The 24,793-nt window shown below is 38.4% G+C and overlaps 1 protein-coding gene across 5 annotated transcripts in view; it reads right to left on the bottom strand.

Annotated features, from left to right (window-relative positions):
- Window positions 1–24,793, bottom strand: part of NEBL (nebulette) — a 341,680-nt gene that overhangs the window by 141,315 nt on the left and 175,572 nt on the right. For 3 of the 5 annotated variants that reach the window (XM_072825442.1, XM_072825443.1, XM_072825444.1), the window contains exon 1: window positions 5,388–5,613. Coding sequence is in view for 2 of the 5 variants with exons in the window: in XM_072825449.1 (XP_072681550.1) it covers window positions 21,021–21,128 (108 nt within the window). In the remaining 3 variants the exon portion in view is untranslated. Of the gene's footprint in view, window positions 1–5,387; window positions 5,614–21,020; window positions 21,129–24,793 lie in introns of those variants that run through there. The other 2 variants (XM_072825449.1, XM_072825451.1) reach the window with 1 other exon arrangement.

The following is a 24,793-nucleotide window of genomic DNA, read 5'->3' as shown; positions in this document are numbered from 1 at the left end:
CAACCTAAAATCAGCCAAAAAACTCCTGCACTGATTTGCTGATTATTTCTAGAGGTCAGATTTGAGCTAAAATAAGAAAAGAAAAAAAATATTTCTGATAAAATTTATTTCATTACTAGCAGCATGTTTTTTGTATTGGCAATATATTAGAATAAATGCCCTTTGTAATAACTGCCACATATCCTAAAATACTGTTTTCTACAAATTGCACTGCTGATTAAAGAAGCTTCAATAGACTTGTCATTTGAATCTATTAAATACACTTAAATAAAACTATTTCATTTGTCAATATTAGTGCCAGTGCTATTTTCCTACATGCCTTTTCTAGTCAAAGAAATTTTGTCAAAAGGACAAAAGTTGAAAACTGTAACCTCAGCAATCACTAACTTTGGGGACTTATCCCCTGGTACAAATGTTCATGCATATGCATATTTTTATCACATACTCAGACAGATGCCCTTGCATTGATTTGAATACTTGCATAAATATTAATGTGTACAAATGCTTGCATGCAGAAACCCCATTTATGAAATATCCAATTGCATAAATTAGGAACATTAGATACTAACTGCATTAACACTTCATAAAATACATGCACAAGTTTGCATGACAAAAAAAAAAAAAAAAAGAAGGCACAATCCATTGGAAGAGGCTAGATTCTCGAAGTGTGTTTGCCATTCTGGAGTCACAAACTGGGAATCTCCACAAACTATTTGAAGCCTTCGGATTATTCAAAATTTTTACATTTTGATGTCTCTCTCCTGAGCTAAAAGGAATTAAATTCTTTTCTAGAATAAATTTATGAATTCTTATATATGACCCCAAAAGGAAATGCCAAATTTTTTAAGTCACTCAATGGCCTCAGAAACTAGCTTTTTCACAAATATGGCTCAAAAGTAATTTTCACAATATAGCACCCTGAAAACTTAACCTGTATACCATTATATTATATGTTTGATTAATTCACAGTCACGGCAGGTAAACGTAAACTTTTTAAAAATTACAAAAGAAAATACACCGAGAATAGATGGATGGTTACTAGAGGCAGCTGGTAGAACACAAGCAAAATGGGTGAAAAGGGTCAAAAGGTACAAAATTCCGTGTCTAAAATAAATAAGTCCTGGGGAAGTAATGTACAGAATAATAGCTACAGTTAACAATACTGCAGAGAAAAAAAAATAAAAAATAAATAAATAAATAAATAAATAAATAAATAATAATAATAAAATAATAATAATATAATAATAAATAAATAAATAAATAATAATAATAATAAAATAATAAATAAATTTTTTTTAATTTTAAAAAAATACAGCAGAGTATATTTCAAAGTTGCTAAGAGAATAGATCTTAAAAGTTCTTATCACAAGAGGGGCACCTAGGTGGCTCAGTCAGCTGGGCATGTGACTTGATTTCTCTTCAGGTCATGATCTCAGGGTTGTGGGATGGAGCCCCAATTTGGGCTCTGTGCTAGGTGTAGAGTCTGCTTGAGATTCCCTCTCTCTCTCCCTGCCCGAGCCCCTTCCCTCTGCTCGTGTGATGTGTGTGTGTGCACACACATGCACACACATGCACTCTCTCTCTAAAATAAATATTTTAAAAAGTTCTTGTCACAAGAAAAAAAAATATAACTGTGTGGTGATGGATGGTAACTAGACCTACTGTGAGGACCATTTCATGATATATACAAACATCAAATCACTATGTTGTACACTTGAAACTAATATGTTACATATCAACTATATCTCAGTTTAAGAAAAAGAAAATACAATAAAGCCCCATAGTTTAGTAAAGTTGGACACAACAGAATCGTCCATTGGCAGTTGGCTCCTGTCCTCCAGCAAGCTCCAATTTTCAAAAGGGGACAGGCTTCTTACCTGGGGAAACAGGTACTGAGGAGATAATTTCCTAGAGATTATGTGAGTCTTCTCAGTTCAGTATATGGTCAACTAGGCATGATATGAGTTTCATTTTCTTTACTTTTGTACTTTTTGCAACAGTACAAATTAATTCAAAAATATTTTTTCATTAACTTTGAAAAAAAAAGTCAAGTTTGCATTTCACACTTGAACTTTTCCCTTCTTCATCATATTATTATAATGTCTCACTGCCCACTTTAGATTCGGCACCCAGTGTCACCTGTGACTGAACTGGGCTTGACAGGTCTACAGACCAAAGAAAAAAGAGTTCTCAACTCAAGTATTGCTTCTACTACAGAGAGTGCCTATTTCTCCCTGAAACTCAAATCCAGCTCTTATAATAACATGGCGAGCATTTAATTTTTTTTTTACAGATTTTATTTATTTATTCATGAGACATACAGAGAGAGAGAGAGGCAGAGACATAGGCAGAAGGAGAAGCAGACTCCCTGTGGGGAGCCTGATGCAGGACTCGATCCCAGGACCCTGGAATCACGACCTGAGCCAAAGGCAGACACTCAACCACTGAGCCACCCAGGTGCTCCATGGTGAGCATTTTAAAGGCTGAATGGACACACAAGGCATGTGGTACCGTGTAACCTCCTCCCCGCCCCCACCAACTATAAATTCGCTTTGAACAGCATCAATGGTGTTGGTCACTCACTTCACCTCCTTGTGCAGGCATTTTGTCGTTCCACATCACCACAAGAAGAAGGGTGAGCATAGTACAATAGGTATTTTGAGAGAAAGAGAGACCACATTCACTTAACTTTCATTACAGTATATTGTTATAACTGTTCTCTTTTATTATTAGCTGTTATTTTGTTGTTAGTCTCTTACTGTGTCTGCTTTATAAATCAAATTCTATCATGGGTATGTATGCATAGGAAAAAAACATTATATATATATATATACTGTACTATCAGTGGTTTGGGGGATCCTTGGGGGTCTTGGAATGTATCCCCTGCAGATAAGGGAGGATTACTGTATCTCCGCCTAATCTAGAAGGACAGAGTACCGATAAGAGGTTTGTGATGGGGACTGCTAATGGCCACCAATTCTCACCTTTTTATTCCTCCTTGGCCCCCTGTAGCCAAGCAAGTCCACACAATTAAATTCCCTCCTGTGGAATGTGGATGGATATGGGATATGCAACCTCCAGACCCAGTCCCTGTAGCCTCTCATGACCCACCGTGCTTCCTCTCTCTGACTGCATGCTAGATGTAGCTCATCCACTGGAGAATTCTCAGGCCCAGGGGACACGAGAGACCCACATCACTGAATGACTGCACGAAGCAGGGCCCCTAAACCACCCTGTCTGCTGCCAACCCGCACTGGCTGGGGACATGAGAGAGAAATAAACCCCTGTTGTGCTCAGATCTGAGGACCATTTATGTCAGCAATTAACCTATTCTGACTTATGGACGTCAGAGCATACAACGTACCTCGTATTTCCTTAACAGACTAATCTCTGAGGCATCGCAACGCATCTCTGCTAGGAGGCAAATGGAAGGAGAAGAGAGCGAGGAGTATGGCAAAATAGGTCAGGGCCTCATTAAGAGTTTTGAGTGGAAATGAATCTGGAAATAAACTTACGTGCTGTGCAGCAGTGAGGCAAAATGCCATGCGATTTTATTTATTCATTAAAACATTTATTGGATGCTAATACATGCCAGGCACTATGTCTGGTGCTGAGGTTAAAAATACGACTGGCCACATTCCCTGAGCTCAGGGAACCACAGTCTACCTGGCTGGAGAGAAGGAAAATTAAATCCATCCTTTGCCACAGGGCAGTAAGGGCCATAAAAGTCGCCCTGTGGAAGCATCTACAATCCTCACTCAGATGTGGATTCTGCGTAATACACAACATGGTTATCCGTAACAAAGGTCACCAAAAAACTCATTTCTGGATGAAAAAGAACAGAAATTCTGGATCTGCCAAAACTGTGCTAAACATGACGAATGACCACCATGAGCACACAAGTAACACAAATATTAACTAACGCTGTAGATGATTATCAGCTTTTCTTTATCAAAGTCACTGAGCATTGCCCAGAAGAACACAGATTACAGGCCTGGGGACGCCCCCAGTGAGCAAGCCCCATTGCAGTGATGATGTGCCTTAAAATATCTATAGCGCCTGAAAATTGCCGTGGACAACTGACAGATCTCCTCCTTCAGATCAAAAACTGAATCTGGAATCTGTGCCCTTTAATGAAGCAGAAGCGGAATTTAAATGTTAGCTTCTACCCTTTTAAGTTAAAATACAGAATTGCGACAGAAATATAGGTTCTCCTCCATCTTCCATCCGTCTCCTTCATCCTATTTAAAGGCTGACATTTAAATACCTTGATGTTTATCCTAATGCTTGTGAGGAAGCAAGGCATCATTAAGAATTTTTCTGAAAATCACTGGGTACTGAGCCTAAATTGGGAAACAATTCATTTGCGAACTTGTAATAATATGTGTTGTACCAAGCTGCATTAATGAGAATTTTTTTCACCTTGAATACATGAGAATCATTAAGTCGGTATGCTTATTCTCATTAAAAGAATCAACTTCTATGCTTTTTGGTGAAAATCTTATAAAGGATATTAGCTCCCAGGAAAAGTTTGCAACCTGTTTAATGATGACATTTTATACAAAACTGTGACTGGCAGTAATCAAAATAATGTTACTTTAAGGAAGTCCAAATAAAATAAAATATATTGTTATAAATGGCAATCAATTTGAAGGCTGGAAATAACTATTCCTATTTCTCCAAAGACAAAAGAAAGTAACTTCTTAAAACATTTTTGTGCCAAGATCGTGTCTCAATTCCAATTTATTTCGTAGCAATAACAAGACTATCAGTTCTTAAGCACCATGCCAAGTGTTTTAACTACAAATAAGAGCGAATATGCAATTCTTATAATAATCCTACAAGGTATGGATTTTTTATTTATTTGCAGATGTGGAAATTTAGATATGGAGAGATGAATGAGGCGCCTATTACTCTGATGCTATTTTTTGAACCTCTAAAATTTTCTATTTTTCTGCCTCTAAAATCAGCTCATAAGGCCCAAAGGTCCGAGAACAGAGAGCAGAGAGCCTAAACGGCAGGTAGGAATGATAAAATTGGCATAAGTGGAATCCAAGCTCAGGTCTACCTGTCACAACGGTCCACGTCTCTGCTGGCCCAAGTCACATCATTGACCGTGTGTATTCATTCCTTCACCTCACTAGACGGTTAGATCTGGCCTAAGAGCAAGAATTAAGTGAGGGCTTAAATCTGATTGACAGCTTCTCCTCTAGTCTACAAACATTTCAAAGAGCAGAAAGCCAGCTGCCTCTCCCTTGGCAAGTTCCCATTGAATCCAAATAAATAATGCAGTGTTTTCTGTGTTTTAATTTTCTTTAGGATTACTGTTCATTGTGGTTTAATTTCTGCCTGTTCTAATTATTGCACATCCTGTCCTTCAAAATTACCTTGTAATCCAACGTTGTCCAGACTTCGACATTCTCCCACCTTATGAATGAGGTTAGGGTGACTCCTTTTCGGGTCCGCAAATATCGGTGCATCTCAAACCATTCTTTTTAAAAGAACAAAACCCTAAGGAAGACAAAAACTGGATCTTTCATAAAGCATGGCACATTTTGCCTGGTATTAATTCCTATTTCAAAAGATAACATTTTGGGAGCCTCAGGAGTAATTACCACCACTTGGCTTTCAATGTGTGATCTGGAGGGATTTGGGAGGATCTGCCAAGTACAGAGCAGCCAGTGACAACGCCCGCTCTTCTCTCCCCTACACCAGGGCACACGCAGTTCCCTGACTCTCCCAAGCCAGACTAAACTGCTTTCCCCATGTTTCTCAATCACATTTTCATAAAATTATAAAAGGCCAAAAAGGAAAGCCAATCACCCTTCTGTGTACCCATCTCGGTGGGGAGAGCTCGATCCCCTATTTTTACATAACGGTGACTTTCTTCTGCGTCACACAAAGGGCTTTTCCATCAGGCTTTCACTGATCCTCTCAAAATAAGCATCAAATGTGATCATTCCCATTTGAGAAACAGGCGAAAAGAGGCATAATGATTGAGATATAACGCTCTGCTAGAATAGGTCATTTTAAAAGTCGAAAGAGCCTTAAGACTTTCTTATATAATCCATATATTGTAAGAAGTTATTTCTTGTTTTTTACTCACATAGCTTGCTACAATTCAAAATTCATTTCCTTTGCTTTTGACTAGGATCTAGTCCTCAATTCCTTACACACATAAAACTAAGTCATTCAAAACTATTCAACTACTAGGATTTTGTTTCTGTGCATTCTAACGTTAGGACTCAAACGCAGTCAAAGGTGAATGGTCTCAAACAGGCATCCTCATAAACTACCAGAAATATTTTTTCCAGACAGTGTCCTGAGGATAACAGGGAGTCCGGAGGTCACCTCTTCGACCATATGCCTGCCCTATATAGTGATCTGTGCTGATCATTGTCTGTCACCTCTGGCCTGTTCAATGAGAAAAAGGCAGTTACATTTTTGAGTTAAAATTAGCTGCATTCTGGTGTGTCATCTAACTTTTGGAAACGCTGCCAACAAAGCAACAAGGTTTAGGCTTAGCCTTTATTAAAACATAATAATAAGTTTATGAGAACACCCCCACCACAGACATTTTAGTGAACTGAGATTTTTCTCTCCATATTTGTATGGAACTAATGTAGCATTTGCATGCAATGCTAAAGGCATACATATTTATATGGGTTTACACTCTCAGACCTGCCAACCTGACATTGTGTCTGAGACTAGCCATCCCAGGCTTGTATCACAGTTGGGGCGTGAACACACCACTGCCCTATTTACATACCATACAGACACCTGTGTTCAACGTTTGTCATTCAATTCTAAAGCCACGCAATAAAACTGCTTAAGCTTTTTTTTTTATTATTATTGGCATAGCATAAAAATAGAGATACCAGAACTCATTATTTTCTTCTTTTATTCTTCAAAAGCAGACCCTGGCAAATGCTAGCGCTATAACCATCCCAGGCCCGACAGCCAGACATAAGATCCCATGGAGACAATTACAGTGAAATCTTACCTAGAGAAGGGCCAAGATGACAGCAAGCCTACATACACCACTCCCAACATTTATACAGTGACCCTAAAATCTGGTGTCATTCTCTTACTTAAAAAAAAAAAAAAAAAAAAAACCTTTCAGCTTTCAGGTACTCCTCAGCATCTTCAGGATAAAAACATCACTCAGAGTTCCTAAAACGTATCAAGTACTTCCATTCTCAACTCCTTATCTACAAGTCCCCCATGCCGGATGTTTTTGCCACCCACCATTCACCATCACTTCTTTCTCACTTGCTGCTATCTCTATCCATTCTTAGAAACTCATCTCATGCCACCTTCTTGTGTAGGCCATTTGTGACTATCACCAAACCCCAGCAAGGGTTAGGTGCCTGACTCTGTGCTGCCCAGATCCTGAAACCACACCTCTCTCTTAACACCCTTACAAGAGCTGTGTTAGGTGTTCTGGGCTAAGGAGAGACCTAGGCTTCAATCTTCTATCCTCAGCTCCTGCAAGAGTCCCAAGCACAGAGCAGGCCCCTTCGGACGAAGAAGGGAGGACAAGAAAGGTATATATATCCCAAAGGGGAAGCGCATCAAATCTTAACATCAAGTACCAAAGGAATAACTCCCATGCTCACCCTGCTGGGGGCAACGCAAAGCTTTTCTGGATGCCAACACATAAAGAACATTTGAATGGGAGGTTCTACTCATAAAGTTCTGTATTTGGTATTAAGAAATTTGACACTTCTAAATTTGGTCCTACTATCACTGTGTGACCTTCAAAATGCCATTTAAGGATAAGTCAACTTCTACATTAACAACAACAACTACAATAATAAATCCTATCTTTTGCATTTGCTCTATGGCACAAGGGCTCTTGATATCATCACATATAAGCAATGATCCTAAAATTCTGGTATGGAGGAAGAATCTTGCATTTTGAAATTAGGGGGGAAAAAAACCCTGCACTCAAATCCCAGCTCTGTTCTTTATTGGCTGTATGTGTTAAGGCAACTTGTCTGTTCTCTCTGAGCTTTGTTTCATCTGTGCCATGAAAGTAGTGACAATTATTTCTAGGGATTGTCCAGAAAAACAAACGAAATAAATGTGAAAGACTGTGCCCAACACAGAGTGGCCTTCCATATGTTTGTTCCCATCCTTGTCCACTATTCAGAGAGTTAGGTGTCATGTGAGCACAGACAGGGGTGCACAGTGACACAGAGATTGTCATGCTCCTACTTGAGTCCTGAGCTGCTAAATGGGCATAAGCCCTTACAAACTGTGTGCTTTAATGGTACAAGAGGCCAATCGGATTTTCTCCAAGATCCGTGAATTGCCTCCATGTATGGCAACTAGATTTTCATACTGTCTTTTCATCATTTCACTATGAAAATCTGTGTTTTCAAGATGCTGTGACTCTTGTGTTGCTGGTAGTTCTCAGGGGAATGAGTTATAAACCTAAGGGAAACACAAGGGCTTTCAGAATCTTCTAAAATTGTCTATTTCTTAAGCTGGGTGGTGGGTAAATGGATGCCCACTTTATTACTATTCTTTAAACTCTCCATAAGGTTCTCTGTGGACGGTTTTGTATGTGTGATATATTTCACAACTTAAAAGGGGGAATGCAGTCTTAATATTGAAAAATCCCAGGCATGGACATTACCCTGGCATTTACTAAGGATAATACCACTTGAACTGATTAATTTTTTGAGCCACTGACAATATTTTAGAGGATTTATGGTTTAATACTTAAAAGTTCCTTTTTTTTGATGCACCTTGAAAGCCAAATTCTGAAAGCCTGCAAATTTCATGCCACCATGCAACCAATGTGACTCAAAGAGTCAAGCATCCAAAAGGAAAGGCAAGCCAGATTACCCAAGAAGACCCCAGTTCTCACCCCAATTCTTTACTGACGGTGAAGCTGCAAGCAAACTTCCAAAGTATTCAGAAAGTAAGTTGAGATACTACTTTGCCTAACACCCTTATTTGGGATAACTGCAAGTCAGAGGCTATTTTATGAAGACACGCTAAGTGCTGCCAAACTGAGACTGCTTTCTTCTTCTCATGCCTTCTAGCTGTACATTTTTTACCTCCAGTGTTTGGTGCATTTATGCCAAGTTAAAAAATAATTTAATCATTTAACTTTGAGGATATTAATAGTAATAATCAGTAATAACCCAAGGAGGGATCTACAAAAGTAAATTCAGTGCTGATAAGGTGAACAGTATTACAACTGTGTCATGCTCTGCCATTAACAAATCAGTCACAGACATTTGTACTGAGAAATCACACACACACACACACACACACACACACACGAGGTGTCAGGAGACGAGCGGGTAACTGTGTAGGCAGCAGATGGGAGGACTGCTTCATAAGCACATGAGCACATGCTTCGTACCAAAGCGAGGTAAGGGCCCCTCAAAATACAAAAGAGTTCGGTGAACTTATCCAGAAGCCAACAATCAGAAAATCTAACAACCATCCATTTTCAGGTTAGGTGTGTGTACTATGCTTTAGAGTTTAGCATTATTGGTGTTGGCTTTTATTTATTTCATTTAAGGGGAAGCCCCATAATCTCAATAATCTGTGGAAATCAGAAGCCTCAAAGGTTATAATCTAATCCTAGAAGCATAAACAGTAATGGAATGGAGGATGAAGCAATGTAAATAATTTTGGCCGGGGCACCTGGGTGGCTCAGTTGGTTAAGCATCTGCCTTTGGCTTATGTCGCGATCCTCAGGTCCTGGAATGAAGGCCTGCAGTGGACTCCCTGCTCAGTGGGGAGCCTGCTTTTCCCTTTCCCTCTGCTCCTCCCCTCTGCGTATGCTCTCTCATGAATAAACAAAAGCTTTAATAAATACATAATTTTGGCCATTCTGTCCTTCCAGACTTTTGTTAAGTATTCCACAATTTTTCAACCAATAACGTAAAACCTATGATCAAAATGCAATATGCTAATCAGTTTACTCTAAATAAGCCAGTGATGAGGTTCATTCAATTATATAAGTAACATTAAATTCATCATATAATTTCAGAAAAATGGTTTCCCTCCTTAAATAATGATGAACAATACTTAATCATTTTAACATGTCAAATGCCTTATTCTGGCAAAACAAAGATGTGAAATAAAGTTATGGAAATGTTTACGGTATATGCCCAGGAATGGGCTGGAGCAACTTTTGGGGAAAATGAGGGAACTAAGTGGTTAACTGCCAGCACACACACTCATGCTAGAGGACACAAAAAGGTTCACAGCAGTTGTTAAATTCATTTAGGGAAACTCACTTTATTTTTCCAGCAGAGCTCTCACCAGCTAATCTGTATTACAACCTGCAGGAGTCTTAATATTCTCAGCAGGATCAAGATTCAGGCCACACTGATTCAGCTATTTAATCTTGCAAGAGAACAATATTTGGCAGGAAAAGCCCCCACAGCACTGAGGGGACGTCCCAGAGGTTCGCTGTTGGCACCAATTGGGCCAAGAACACCAAAGGTGGAAACCAAACAGAGCAAACCAATGTTTACCACTAGCTTTCAGTAAGTAGCTCTCTGCTCAAATGTGCACGTGCATTCGACATACGTATGCAAAACACACATATCACAGGCATCTATGACTCTTTCAGATACATGTATATTTTTAATAGACAAAATGTTTTCTCCATATTTTGGATCTAGTCCTGAAAGATTTTAATTGAAAACTATCACTATAGAGGATGGGAGTATGAAAGAGATGAAGAAAAATGATCAGAGTTTTACTTTGAAAACTTTTTTTAAATTTTATTTATTAGAGAGAGAGAGAATGAGAGCAGTGGAGAGGGACAGAGGGAGAAGCAGGCTCCCCGCTGAGCAGGGAGCCTAATGCAGGACTCAATCCCAGGACCAAGGCATCCCAGAATTGGGATCATGACCTGAGCCAGGGACAAATGCTTACCTGACTGAACTACCCAGGCGCCCCTACTTTCAAAACTTTTCAACTTCTTAAGTACTGAAAACCAAAATGCAGGGAACATGTGTCTGAACTTTTAAATGTATGTACATATTTATTGATCTTCTTCACCACCCTGAAATTAATAAGCTGATCGATACTCTTCTATAAATGTGCATTTTTTACATTTTATATGTAATCTGTGGCTTGATTAATTTTGAATGATGGTTTCTGGACACACATACTGACAGGCAAACAGGGAAGAGAGAAAGCAGACAGAGGGAGAGTGGCAAACTTAAAAAGCAAAATTGACAACTATTATACAAACGAACAGCATGAATCACTATTCAAAAAATGACTCCGTAAAATTCTTCAAAAACTATTTGAAAGTAACGTTGGCAAGGTTTCAGTTCCTTTACTTCCCAAAGCTGGCTAGTCAGTTACCCCTCTGAAAATAGCACAGTGCTTCCCTCTATCAAGCACTTATCATGCTCTGTGGCAATTATCTGCTTGCCCATTAGAGGGTAAACCCAAGCTCTGTGGGGTCAGGGGTCATATCTATCTACTTTATTTCTCATTATGTCCCGATTCCCAGCAAAGTGCCTGGTGTGTGGTAAACACTCAAAACTGTTTGTTAAGTCAGTAATTGTTTTCAAAAGCGGTTTCTTTTAGCGATTTTTTTTTGTTTTATAGATACCAAAAATATGCATATTCGAAAATAAGATACCACTCTTTCACCGATCTTGCCTCAATCTACATCATTTCAGTAATGGTGTCCCCAACACTGACAAGTAGATGCGAGGTGCTCCGAACCTTCTCCTATGCCTTCCTTCCTTTGCTCATCTCAACACCATTTCTCCCTCGACCTCACCTAAGACTACCCTGCTCCAGTGAAAACCTTCCCCAGCCACTTCAGGTACCATAGCAAGAGCATAAACACATGCAAAATGTGATTCCTCGTTTTTTCTGCCACCAAGGGGGCCGGATACAATCTTATGTCCACAGTAAATGTCCAAAGAACAAACACATGCCCTTATGTAAGGATACTGTGAGGGCCACTTCCACTTCTATCCTATTCACTGTAGTTCAAGCACCATGTTCTGGAAGATTCAAACATGAGCAGGAAATGCTGCTTGCCCTCAATGTTCTCATCATAATTACACAACAAAAATAAATGTTTAAATCACTTGGTTTGGGGGAGGTCAACTCCCACTATCAAAAATAACAAGTGTTAAGAACAGAATGATTTTTTAAGGTTTTTCTTCTTTAATTCTTTTTTCCACATCTCTACTTTATTTCCTAGTTTCCTAAAGAGACAAACTCTGCCACTTTCATTGTTCTCAGAATGCCATGATACAAAAGCTCAATTCAAACAAATCAAAAGTTGACTCTGTTATAGTTAATACAGCCGCAAGGGGAAAAATTAATCCTAAATATGAGCAAACAAACAAAAAAATGATCATCATTTCTTGCTTCTTGTCCTTAGAACCAAGCCTGGGGGTACTGCATAAAAGCAATAGGCCCCTCAAACAGAAATTTAGACATACCCTTTTACAAACAGCACTGCATATGATTCTGTACAGAAGACAAAAACGGCTATAGAGCAGCCCTGACAACAGTGAAAGAAAAGGAAGCTACAGTAGAAAATATGAGCAAAAAATAAAGAAAAGCAATTTTCATGACATAATTCTTCTAGGAAAATGGAATGCAAATTAGAGGCCATATCTGCATATGCTTACAAAAAGAAAGGAATTCTTGCTTCTAACTTCCAATGGTGCAATTTTCTTTAATTGTATAAACTTGGCTTAGGCTACCAATGGGTTTTAATTAAATCTCTTTATAATGTCTCCTTTGATTCATGACCTCTTAATAAGTTAAAATGACACGCGACCATTATACTTATTAACTGGAAAAACAACAGGCTTTAAAACCTACCTGCAAAAATCCACTGAAATTATAATGATGTGGCATAATTTTTAATGACAGTTGCATCTGGGGACTCCAGAAATATATATATATAAGATTGCCAATTCTTCTTTACCGTTCAGTATATGCTATTGAAGGTATTCCCAAAGAGTATCATAAAATCTGGAAGAAAATTCAGAGACTTTATAAGTTTTTAATTTGTATAATGCACTGGAAATTTCATCACTGTTTAAAAAGCTAATCTTTATTTGACTTTCCCTGTGGCATAGGAATATTTCTTTTCTGTTGTCACACCTCTGCCCTCCTTTGCCCTCATGTCTGTCCAGGCCAAGCTGCTAGCACAGGACATGCGAAATCTATATTCTGAGCTCCATAATTCTACTGACACCTGGAAAACTTAAAAACATAATTACTACTGTATGCTATCTTTGTTTCTATAAATGACTATGGTTCAAAACCACAAATAAAAAAAGGCTCACAAGGGCCAATTAAGGACTGGAAATAGGACCTGGAGGGATTTTTTTTTTTTTTTTTTAGTTAAAATTGCTCAATTTGAAAATAGAAAAAATTTAAAAACCAGATGTAGGAGTTTTCCTGGGATGGCAACAGGTGGTATAATCCACCTCCACTAAAGAAACTGACTGAGGGGGGCACCTGAGTGGCTCAGTGGTTGAGTGTCTGCCTTCAGCTTAGGTCATGATCCTGGGGTCCGATCCCAGGGTCCTGGGATCAAGTCCCTCATTAGGTTCCCCACACGGAGCCTGCTTCTCCCTCTGCCTACATCTCTGCCTCTATGTGTCTCTCATGAATAAATTTAAAAAAAAAACTGGCTGATGATAGTAGTCTATGATTACAAAATGTTTGTTACTTAATCCTCTCCAAACTACCTATGATGTATGCAGACTATTTTTCATTTACACCCTGTTATGGACTGAATAGTGTCCCCCCAAAACTTGTATCATGAAGTCCTAAGCCCTAAGGTGACTGTAGTTGGAGATGGGGCCCATAAGAAGGTAATTAAGGTTAAATGAGCTCAAAGGCTGGAGCTCTGATTCAATTCAACTGGTGTCCTTACAAGAAGAAGAGACCTCAGAGATGTCTTTCTCTCAGGCACATACATGGAGCAAGGGCCATGTGAGGACATAGCAAGATAGTGCTCTGTAAGCCTAGAAGAGAGATGTCACCAGAAATCAACCCCGTTGGACCCTGATCTTGGACTTTCAGCCTCTGGAACTGTGAGAAAATACATTTCTGTAGTTTAAGCCCCACAGCTCATGGTATTTGGTTATGGCGGCCTGAGCAGACTAATGCAAGTCCTATTTTTTTCAGGTACTTAGACACCAAAAAAATTCTCCAGCTATGACATTTTACAAAGGGGGCAGTCCTTGGATTTCTAGAACAGTGAAATCGTTAGATGTCACATTAGAAAGCAAATATTCCCACTTTGCCAAGAGAACACTGCTATAAACTTTTGATAAAACTATAGAAATCACTGAATGCTTAAGAGGAGAAGAGGCAATACTGTAGTAGACAAGAATTATCTAGAGACTTATTCCTGCAACCCAAGCAAGAGGCAGGTAGGGCCTAAATTAAGGAGGTGACAAGAAAGATAAAGTACAAAGCACCATGATAGGCATATGTAAAGATGCAAAAAATAAATTGAAAAAGATGTGGATGATCTTCATCTTCATGAAGCTAGAGCGATAAAATACGTAACAAGTTAAATGCTTATCAAAACCAAACTGTGGATGGTGATGTGTGGTGATGAGCAGTACAGCTAATGGTGCCATCGAACAAAGAACTCTTGTGGTTCAGAGAGGAGAAAGATCGCTGTGGGTCTGAGTGTGTGAGTTCAGGGTCATTTACAGACACCGTGGAAATTGTTCCAAACGAGGGGTGACTCATGCAAAAACCCAGAATGGAGTAAGCTGTTCAGTCCTAAAAGAAATGGAAGGACAGTGTTGACAGCCAGCCAAAGAGAAGGTGAAAGATAATTTAGAAGCAGATCACAGAGGGTCCTTAGAGCCAGAAGGAAGGAGCTTTGGAGATGAGACTTGGTCCGATGCAGAGTGGAGCTCCAAGGGGGAAGCTCCTGGGGAATCCTAAGTAGGGTCTTCATGAAAGAAATATTTTAGACAGACTCATCTGGTGACCGTGTTTAAGATACAATGAAAAAGCAGCAGAAGGAGCCTAGAAGGAGAGAAGGCCAATCAGGAGCTCTCTGCAGTAACCCAGGCAGGATAAGGGGCTGAACACAGGGGAAGCAAAAAGAAGGAAACATGGGGAAACCGATTTCACAAAAGAAGAATCTTTAGAAATGGTGTGCTGGATCCTTAACCTCTGTTTCCAAGAAGAAGAAGAAAAAAGTCATGTGTGTTAATTCTTTTATTATGGAGACCCCTTCCCGCCTCCCCTTCAGACAATCCCATTTTACAGCCACAACTCTCGTACTTGCCATGCACAAGTAATTACTGGTCTGGGACCTATTTGTTTCTTTAAGTGACTGTGGCTCAACAACAGAGGATAAAAAGAAGAGATCAACCTTTGAAGTTCTGCCCTAGGTGGAAAAATAAAGCAAAACCAGGTGTCAGGGAAACCACGGATTTGGACACGAGAAAGGACCAAGAGGTGATTTTCCGTACACTGTTCTCATGAAAGTCTAGGTATTCCTTATAGAAATACCTTCCCCAAGGAGAGGTTGTCCAGAGGATCTAATTAGGCTGGGTACGTCAAAGTGTTTTGAAACAAATAAAGCATTCATGCATGTGTTCGGTATTATAAGGAAATAACGTGTTGTTGTCCTATCAGTTTCTTTGATGTATTCTATCTTTGCTTTAAAGATAATGTTACTGACCCACTGTTATTTTGGAAAACATGGGAGTCACTAAGGAAAGATAAGTTGGAGATAAGGTACAGTCCACTAAAGTGACACGTAAGTTCATACTCTGTGAAAATAGCAGCCCTCGAGGGCTGAAATCAAAATCACTGAGCTAGTAACTATCTGTTAGCTCATCTATGTTAATCAACCCAGTTATGAATTATTTTTTAAAAGACTTTATTTATTTATTCATGAGAGACACGGAGAGAGAGGCAGAGACATAGGCAGAGGGAGAAGCAGTCTAGCCTGATGCAAGACTCGATTCCAGGACCCTGAGATCACACCCTGAGCCAAAGGAGATGCTCAACAGCTGAGCCACCCAGGCATCCCAACCAAATTATGAATTATATTAAAAATACTACACTATTCTCCTTTCAAAGTAGACTGGAGTACTCAACATCGGAAGCTTTCATACACACATTTTGCATTGCTCATAAAACAGTTGTGCTTCTTGTGTAAGCAACAAAATTAACAAATATTCTAGGTCAACACTGAATGTCTCTCATATTTACCTTCCTCGCCTTTTAACAAAAACCTTCTTACATTTGCTGAATGGAAGAAGAATGAGAAATCCTTCTGTATCAGTTGTTCGGGCTCATATAAGACCTAATTGCCTCATACACTGTAATTTTGCCACCAGTTTACAATTAGCATGCATTTCTCATGCATGAGTTGACCCAATTACATAACAAATTTTGCCTTTGGGGATTTCTCTTGACTGCTTGTCTTCTGTCCACCATACAACTCAATTTCACACCGTCAGCAGCCTAAACATGGCCCCAGTCAGTCTCTGTCAAAATGATTTATTTAAATTACAAACAGAGACCAGATCCCTAGATAATCATCCCTACCCTCATGCTCACCCTTACACTCAACCTAACTTTGAATCAAATCTTTTAATAGCCCATAGACACTGCTATTCAATTATTAGACCATCTTTACCTTCAATAATCTAATATTTTTGAAGCTAACTCACAAGATTTCAGGGAACTAAATCATCAGTATCCATGTGAGCTTATTAATGGGCACATAATTTATTTTGCATTCTAAGAAGTCAATGAAAAAATATGTAGCTCTATCAAAAAAACTAAAAATAATTACATTTCAATATCAAATTACAGAGAGATTTTTTCTCTATAATGCTTTTTAAAAAGGCTTCAATCCTAGCTTTTCTTGTGAAGCAAGTGAGCGTTTTATGAATGCTTCTGTTAAATTGAAAATGATAGTAAAAAAGGATATTTGGGAAATAGAAAAGATAACCAAAATTATACATACTGATAGGCTAAGGGAAAGAAACAGAGCAGGTGAAAATACTATTGTGTGTGGGCCAGTGATCTAAGGAAAGGGAGTTCTCAAGATTCCCACTGAAGCCAAAACACACAGGCACATTACACACACACGCGCACACACACACACACACACACACAATTATTGCCTCTGTGAGTCAAGGACAGAAACAAATCTTGACAAATCACACAATGGTACACTTAACTGTTTCAGTCGGTCTATAAAATACAGGATTTTGTCATTTGGGGTTTTCCCCCCTTCTCCTCCATGTATTTCTCCATTACCTAAAATAAATTAGAAAATAAACTCTAGATTTTATCTACAGCACAGAGATTGTAAAAGTCTCTTGGGGTTGGACTTTACCATCTTATTTCACAATTTATCTATAGACTGCCTCGGCTAATTAAAAGTGCAGCTTAAATTAGTGTGTAAACAGGGAGAATGAAACACATCAATAATCTTCTCAAGGTTGGGGACTGAGTCTCTTAGATGCCAGCAATGATTCTGTCCTGCTATCAGGCTGCAGGTACCCTGAATGCATGCTTATAAACTTGAAGGTGGTAACCACCTGAATTAGAAACAGCCTTTACAATTACCCACATGAGCTAGAGCTATGAGGACAACAGGGGAAAGGATTTTCAAAATGTCCAAAGGCACAGTATTCTTCAATACATGTCTGCATGTTGTTCTTTAAGAACATTTCCCTAAAACATCAATAAGCCAAGAAGATGTGGAGCTTGACTAGGTCATTTCTGACATTTCTGAGTTTCTGCCCTAGAATTTGGCAGAGTGTGGGAATACACAATTAGACATTTTCTAGAATTGTGTGGAGATTTGTTTTGTTTTGTTTTGTTTTGTTTTTTTGTTTTGGAAACCAGTTCTGTTTATTTCCAACCAACCATTCAGTAAATTCTGAAACCCTGACTCTTTTCTTATTCTTTCTGCAGCTATGACCAAGTGAGTAATGTAACAGAAGAATTTTAAATTGCAGCATTTAATAAATCTCCCAGATTCAATATGCTGTCATTACAGACCTCAAAAGAAAGAAGTCAAGGCTAAACCCATGCTCACACCTTTCATTACACACAATTTCAAATTTATGGTTGTGTTCTAATCCCACATCTCAGTAACAGATGCAGGCTGAGTAGGTATTTCCAAATGATTTCAAATCCTGCAAAATGAATATGAGAGTGGCAGAGAACATTTCATAACACTGACACAGACACAAGCAATCAAAAATGCCCATTCATCCACAACACATTACCCAAAACACCTAGGAGGTGTCATTAAATCCACAGTTTTATGTCTTTGTGCTTTCTTTAGTCCGAAAGGGATTAAAGTCAGTTTAGAAAGATCCATATGATATTTAAACATAACATAAACAAAACAAGTAAGCAAAAGTTGAAACAAATAAGAAAATGAAGCAATGGAAAAATAAAGATTGCAAAGACCCTGACTTACTTAACCCACCTACATCAACCTGTATTAAGCTTGTCACTCATATGTCATATGCCTTATCATTTTCAGAATGAGCCTGCTCATCTCAGCCCCTTCAAGTGGGAATATTCTGGAGACCAGTCGGAACATTTTTTCACCGCCTTTCCTCTCAAAACAGACACAGTCCAGGCCACTGTCAAAAATATCTGTATGGAATTGGCCCATATGTTTAAGTATTTGGGTTTATCTGAAAGTAATGTGGAAAATTGGACCAAACCAAAGTACCACCTTTCAGATTAATCCAAGTTTCTCATAGAAGAAAAAAAAATCTTTGAGTAATATGGAAAACCCTGTGAGGTCACGGAAAATGTTCATGAAGTTGCAGCCTTATAAATGAATAGTAAATTCACGAGACCTCAGAATATTTAACAGTTTCCTTTCAAGACTAAATCCCTAATGGTAATATTATGAAATCTGTATCCTTTACTGCTATCCAAACATTAATATGCCTCATCTTGGTTAAAAGAACCAGTTAGAAGGCTGCTATGGGTGCTAACATAAGACAATTCCAACAACAACAAAAAATTCTTAAAGACGTTATCTAAATTATATGCTTTTAAACACCTGTGTTGTCTAAATAACAGGCTTAATCCAAATGGCATTTTGTACATACTACTATGTATATGATACATACAGATTTATACATACAGATTTATACGTACCTGTGTTATAAGGGTTTTTTGCATAATTAAGAACGGATCTGCAAACAGCTTCTGGTATTGAATAAAATGTATATTCCTGCTAATGATAAAGGTTGGTGAAATGATCAGTTCTTTTCTTATTAAATATGAATATTGACTTAATTTGAATATAAATGAAAGGGCTTACCTTTGAATTGGTTGCAATCCTTAGGTTAGAGGTCCCATGGATGTCTTAAGCAGAAATGCTTGTTCTTTTTGAAATAAATTTCTGTGATAGTTTACAATTGATGATATAACTTTTTTGTGTGCAGAATTATTTTTGTTTTTTTTTAAGTTCTCCAAAAATAATCCAAAGAAAGAAACATTACTCTATGTAACTGTGGTGGAATACATCTCTAACTCACATTTTGAAAAGCAAAAATAGTTTTTTTAATTAAAAAAAAAACAATGAATAGGAAAAAAGGTGAGGGGAGTAACGCATGACTGGTGTGTTGTTGGGATGAGGGAGAAAAACGAGGGGACAAAAGACATGAATCCTTAAAATTCAACCTTCTCTCTTCAAAGGAAAAAAAGGTCCTTACCAAAATAAAACGTCTATTTCAGGAGCAAACAATGAATAAACCTTAGGGACTATGGCAAAATGAAGTGTTTACTCTGCCTCCTCCAACTCCCTAAATAAGTTTTTTAAACATCACATCATTCTGTTTTGGAACTTTTCCCCAGTAAAATTATTTCTCAAATTATATACTACAATTCTATCTCCAAATTGTGATTATATACAGTGATGATGGCCCAATATCAGTGAGTTTACATCATCTGCTAATTAAATACTTCCTGGAAATTAAGGCGACATCATTTATAACATCGAGATACACAAAGTTCAGTGACTGTACAAGAGACACTTCTTATGAAAAATAGCATGAATCTCACATATTTGCACATATTTTTACATCATGGACACAGTTGCTAATTTTCATTCATCTGTCCTCTTGGCTACCTAACACAGAACTGATTTTTTTTCTGAAAAAAAGAATACATTTTGACAAACTTCTGATAAAACTTCAGAAGAAACATAATTATAAGTGTGAATTCCTAAAACTGAAGACAAGCCATTTATTCACCTCTAAGCAGTACAGAATTAACACTTTTTAAGTCACTAACAGGCTTTGAACTTCTGCTACTCTCAATTTTCTTTTTCAAGAAAAATATATTACTTAACAAGACGCAGCTTTGAAATCCAAAGCAACTTCACGTGTAAAGTTTATTTCTGAAATTAGATGTAATGCATCATTTCAACAAATACCTGGTTTAACATATGCAACCTTACATACACATAATTAGCAAATATATGATTTTGCAAAATACTTAGCCTTATGTGTATATATTTTGTATGACTACCCTCCAGCAAAATAAATAAATAAATAAATAAATAAATAAATAAATAAATAAATAAAACCTGTCAGGTTTTTTAATTTAATTATAAAAGTCCTATTTTGGAAAAATTCAAAAGTTGAAAACCATTAAAAATGGAAATAAGATGCTAAATTGCAACAACTCTTATTATTAGCAATGACTGTATGTCTAAATAGACATTTAGCTTATTTAATTAAATTGTTTTCTTTAGGAGACTTATTTCATCAGTCACTGTAATTAATTAAATTGAATATACATACAGAAATACAGTCATTGCTATTAAAGTGTCAGGCTCCAGGTAACTGTGACGAAATCAAAGAGAAGGAACCTATCAGGTGAACCTGGCATACTTCATGAGCATGCTGAGCACTGCTTGCACGCAGTAGCAACAGAACATTCCCAAGTCCCAATCTCATTTTCTCATCCAGACACACAAGTCAGGGCAATCGCATCACTGAACAGTCACCTACGTTACTGATCTGCTCCTGAGTCCTCTTGAGCCTCTGTAGTTCGGGGGTGTCTGTAACGATGCTGAAGCCCCTGCCTTTGCTTTCTTCAAAATCTCTCTTGTACTTGACCTAACAGAAGGGAGGAGAACAAAAGAAAGAAAGAAAAATAAGTCAACAGAGAAAAAACAAATCCCACTCAAGACAGGCCAGGGCCAAGGAAGTGGTTAAAATTGGAAGCAATGCCTCCAGACCCCAACTCCATCAGCAGGTGACAGAAGGAAAGGCCACGGAGCAGAGCCCAACTGTGCGGATTGCATCCCGGCAATGCCACAGACTGTGTGAACTTAGGCAAGTCATTTAACCACTCTGTGCTTCGGTGGTCTCATCTGTCAAACTGGTGATAGCAGCAGCAACAATATTTAAATAATGTTGGGACGCCTGGGTGGCTCAGCGGTTGAGCGCCTGCCTTCAGCTCAGGGCCTGATCCCAGGATCCAGGATTGAGTCCCACACATCAGGCTCCCTGCGTGGAACCTGCTTCTCCCTCTGACTATGTCTCTGCCTCTCACTCTCTCTGTGTCTCTCATGAATAAATAAATCTTCAAAAAAATTTAAATAATGCTATTTATTAAGCCATGGGGATAGGGTCAAATGTCCTAAGATACATGTCTAATCGTGAACAAGCAAGCAAGTGCTCCGTAAGAGTTATTATTACCACCATTAATAGTTGTACCACTGCTCAAGAAAACAGCATGGGAAAAGACCGCCAACACTGCCCCCGTGCCCATCTTGTCAGGAAAAAACATCATTTGAGCCTGCACTGCACTATGGGAGAAGAAGACACACAAAATCATCAACAGCTAGCCCTGTCCTTGCAAAATGTTCGCTCTCTTTCGTAAGGCAAAACATATGGATATGATTCTACAATGCTATCTTGCCAAATGTCAAGTATGTAAATGCTTATGGAAATATTTATAAAATAAGCCACACCCAGAGATTAAAAGGTTCTAGCACATGCCCCTGGCACACTGTGTGCTGAGGTACCTAAGATTTTTTTTCTGTATTTAAATGCACTTCTTTCCTAATTATAACCCAGTGAAGCTGATTTTACAGTTTCCTCAAGGGACTAGAATGGCTAATGCTTAATCTTACTAGATAGAGCTCCATCTCCTATTATTAGCATAATGACAACTGTCACACCGGTTAAATATTCTGCTTGTTAATGACTGACACGCTACATCACTTTGTTATTTCTTTAAAATCTAAATATTAAGTAATATGGAAACACACTTTTGATCACCCACATAATCCCCATTTTACATTCATAATTATTAGGCTCAAATTAACACTTAATAGTTAACATTTAGAGTGGCTAATAAAAATACCATTCTGTAAGCGCAACTTTCTGTATAAATCTGAAAGTTCACTTAGTTGAGTATAGAATGACTGGTTTTGTTGAGTCATGTCTGTGTGTTTAAGCATTCAGTTCTCTCACGTATTATTGTCCTTTGGAGGTTACCAAAAAATTTCCTTTTACCAGAAAAGCTTGAAAGAAAAATAATAACCCTCCCAGATGGCAACAAACAGAAAGGTCTAGATACTCTCTCATCACCTGTACTTAAGGATATCTTACTTTTGCTCCATATTTTCATCTACATTTATAAAAGTACTAAAATCTTTACTCTTTCTATTTCCATAAATAAAAGGTCAAATAACCTGCATAGTTTTTCTTTCACAGAAAATGCTAAATGATCTTAGCTTTGTAAACCCCAAACCCCCAGCATGAGTGAAGATACACACACCCCCGCACAGTCTCAGGGTTTTATGCCTAACTAAACAGGGAAGCCATTTAGCCTCGCTTGACATAAGCAGAGCACAGAGTCATAAAATAATAAAAGTAGCAAAGACGACAAGGTTATAACAGCGACAGGCACGAAGAAATGAGAAAAATCCATAAACCAAGTTCTAACACTCATAATACCAGTTACAGGGAGGGCGCAATCACATATTCTTTTTTGGGATTAATTTAAAGGTCTTTTTTTTTTTTTTTAAGTGGTAATTCCACCTCAAAACAAGAACTGAAAAGAAAACCCATCAAGTCCCAGAGCCATAGGTTTGGACATCTAACTTGGGTTTGTCTCATTAAGGGTCTAGTTTTGAAGAGTATACAATCATCTCCGTAAGCAGTCTGCAGAGTTTTAGACGCGTAATCCTTTTTTATGGTAGGATCCACAACCAGGCCTCATATACTCTCAGTTCCTTAATCCACCTTTACTGCATACAGGGAGCTTGGAACCATAGTCACCTCCTCTCTTGTCTCCCGCTCACTTACATCCCCTCTAGGTCTAATTTTAAATGTTATATCTGATGACTTGCCAGTCATGATTCTGAGAGACAAGTGGATACAAAAAGAGATCAGAGGACAAAGGGAGGAGGACTCAGTCATGTGTCCCCTTTGCCCTCATGACATGACCCCATCCTGCCAATGAAAACACTGCACCCTTGAGACAGGAGATTGATCCATACTGGACCCATAATCCAGCATAATGTCTGTAAGCCCCAGATCTGGCACTTTGGTAGGAACCCTTGAGAAAGGGGTGCCCTTTCTCCAGGTCTGGCTCATTCAGTAAGCTGTGAAACTGAAGCTGCTGATTGCCATCCAGTCACCCTTCAATAATGACAAAGCCATCGCGGTGGCAAGCAAAGCAAGAGATCTAGAGGAAGTCTTGATCAGCCACCAGGTTTATCAGTTAAGTGAGCTAATCTATCTCCTCTTTATAATCAGAAGAATTTTGATTAATACAACCTACTCTTGCCATGCCTAAAATGTTTACACATGTACAAGCTTCCCAGTAAATATTAACATTGAATTTCTCCACTAATTCATCCTATTGTGATACGAAATTTAGTAGTTTACAAAAACAGTGAATTCTATCTTGGAAAAAGCATCACTTTGGTGGACAAGAGCCTAGAATTCTCATCCCATCTCTGTCACTTGCCAGCTACCTCAGCTTCTGTCAGCCAGTTTCCTCCTCTCTAATTAGAGGTTCTAGTAACTTCCTAACTAACAGATCTGTAGAGATTGAATGAGAGGAAACACAGGAAAAAAACTTAAGAAAGGGATGCCTGGATGGCTCAGTGGTTGAGCATCTGCCTTTGGCTCAGGGCATGATCCTGGTCTGTGGATCGAGTCCCCTATCAGGCTCCCTGCATGAAACCTGCTTCTCCCTCTGCCTGTGTCTCTGCCTCTCTCTGTGTCTCTCATGAATAAATAAATAAAATCTGAAAAAAAAAAAGATCTTATGAAAGAATAAGGTACTGCACAAATTCCCAGTGTTGCCACCATTATATTGGTTTTGCTTGGTGTGAAAGGATTATCCGTCACGAGATATTAAAGAGAATGATTCTACAATAAGAAAGATCATTGCTACCAAAGCAAAATATATTGAGAATTAGCTATTAGCTTACATTTACAAATTTTACTCAAGCTATTCCAGAACAGAAACTGATTTTTTTTGTTGTTGGATTTATGCCAACAATCAGACCCCCACATAGCACCTCAGATATGTCATCTGGTGATCACACAGGTGGAGATAAATTCTGAACCCCATCTGTGCAGGTGCTGGGTGACAATCTATCTTTGCCAAGAGTCATACCACACGCTGTGCAAATCTGTAAGAACTGGATGAAGAGTATTCTCGTAAGACTATTGGGGGTTCCCTGTCACTGACAAAATGTTCCCTCTTCCTCCCTACCCTGAGCCCATGGGAAGCATAATCCATTTATTCATCAAAG

Source organism: Canis lupus, chromosome 5 (genome assembly GCF_048164855.1).
Source record: "Canis lupus baileyi chromosome 5, mCanLup2.hap1, whole genome shotgun sequence".
Classification (NCBI taxonomy): Eukaryota; Metazoa; Chordata; class Mammalia; order Carnivora; family Canidae; genus Canis; species Canis lupus.
Note: the sequence above shows the minus strand (reverse complement) of the source record. Positions and strands in the feature narration are given on the sequence as shown.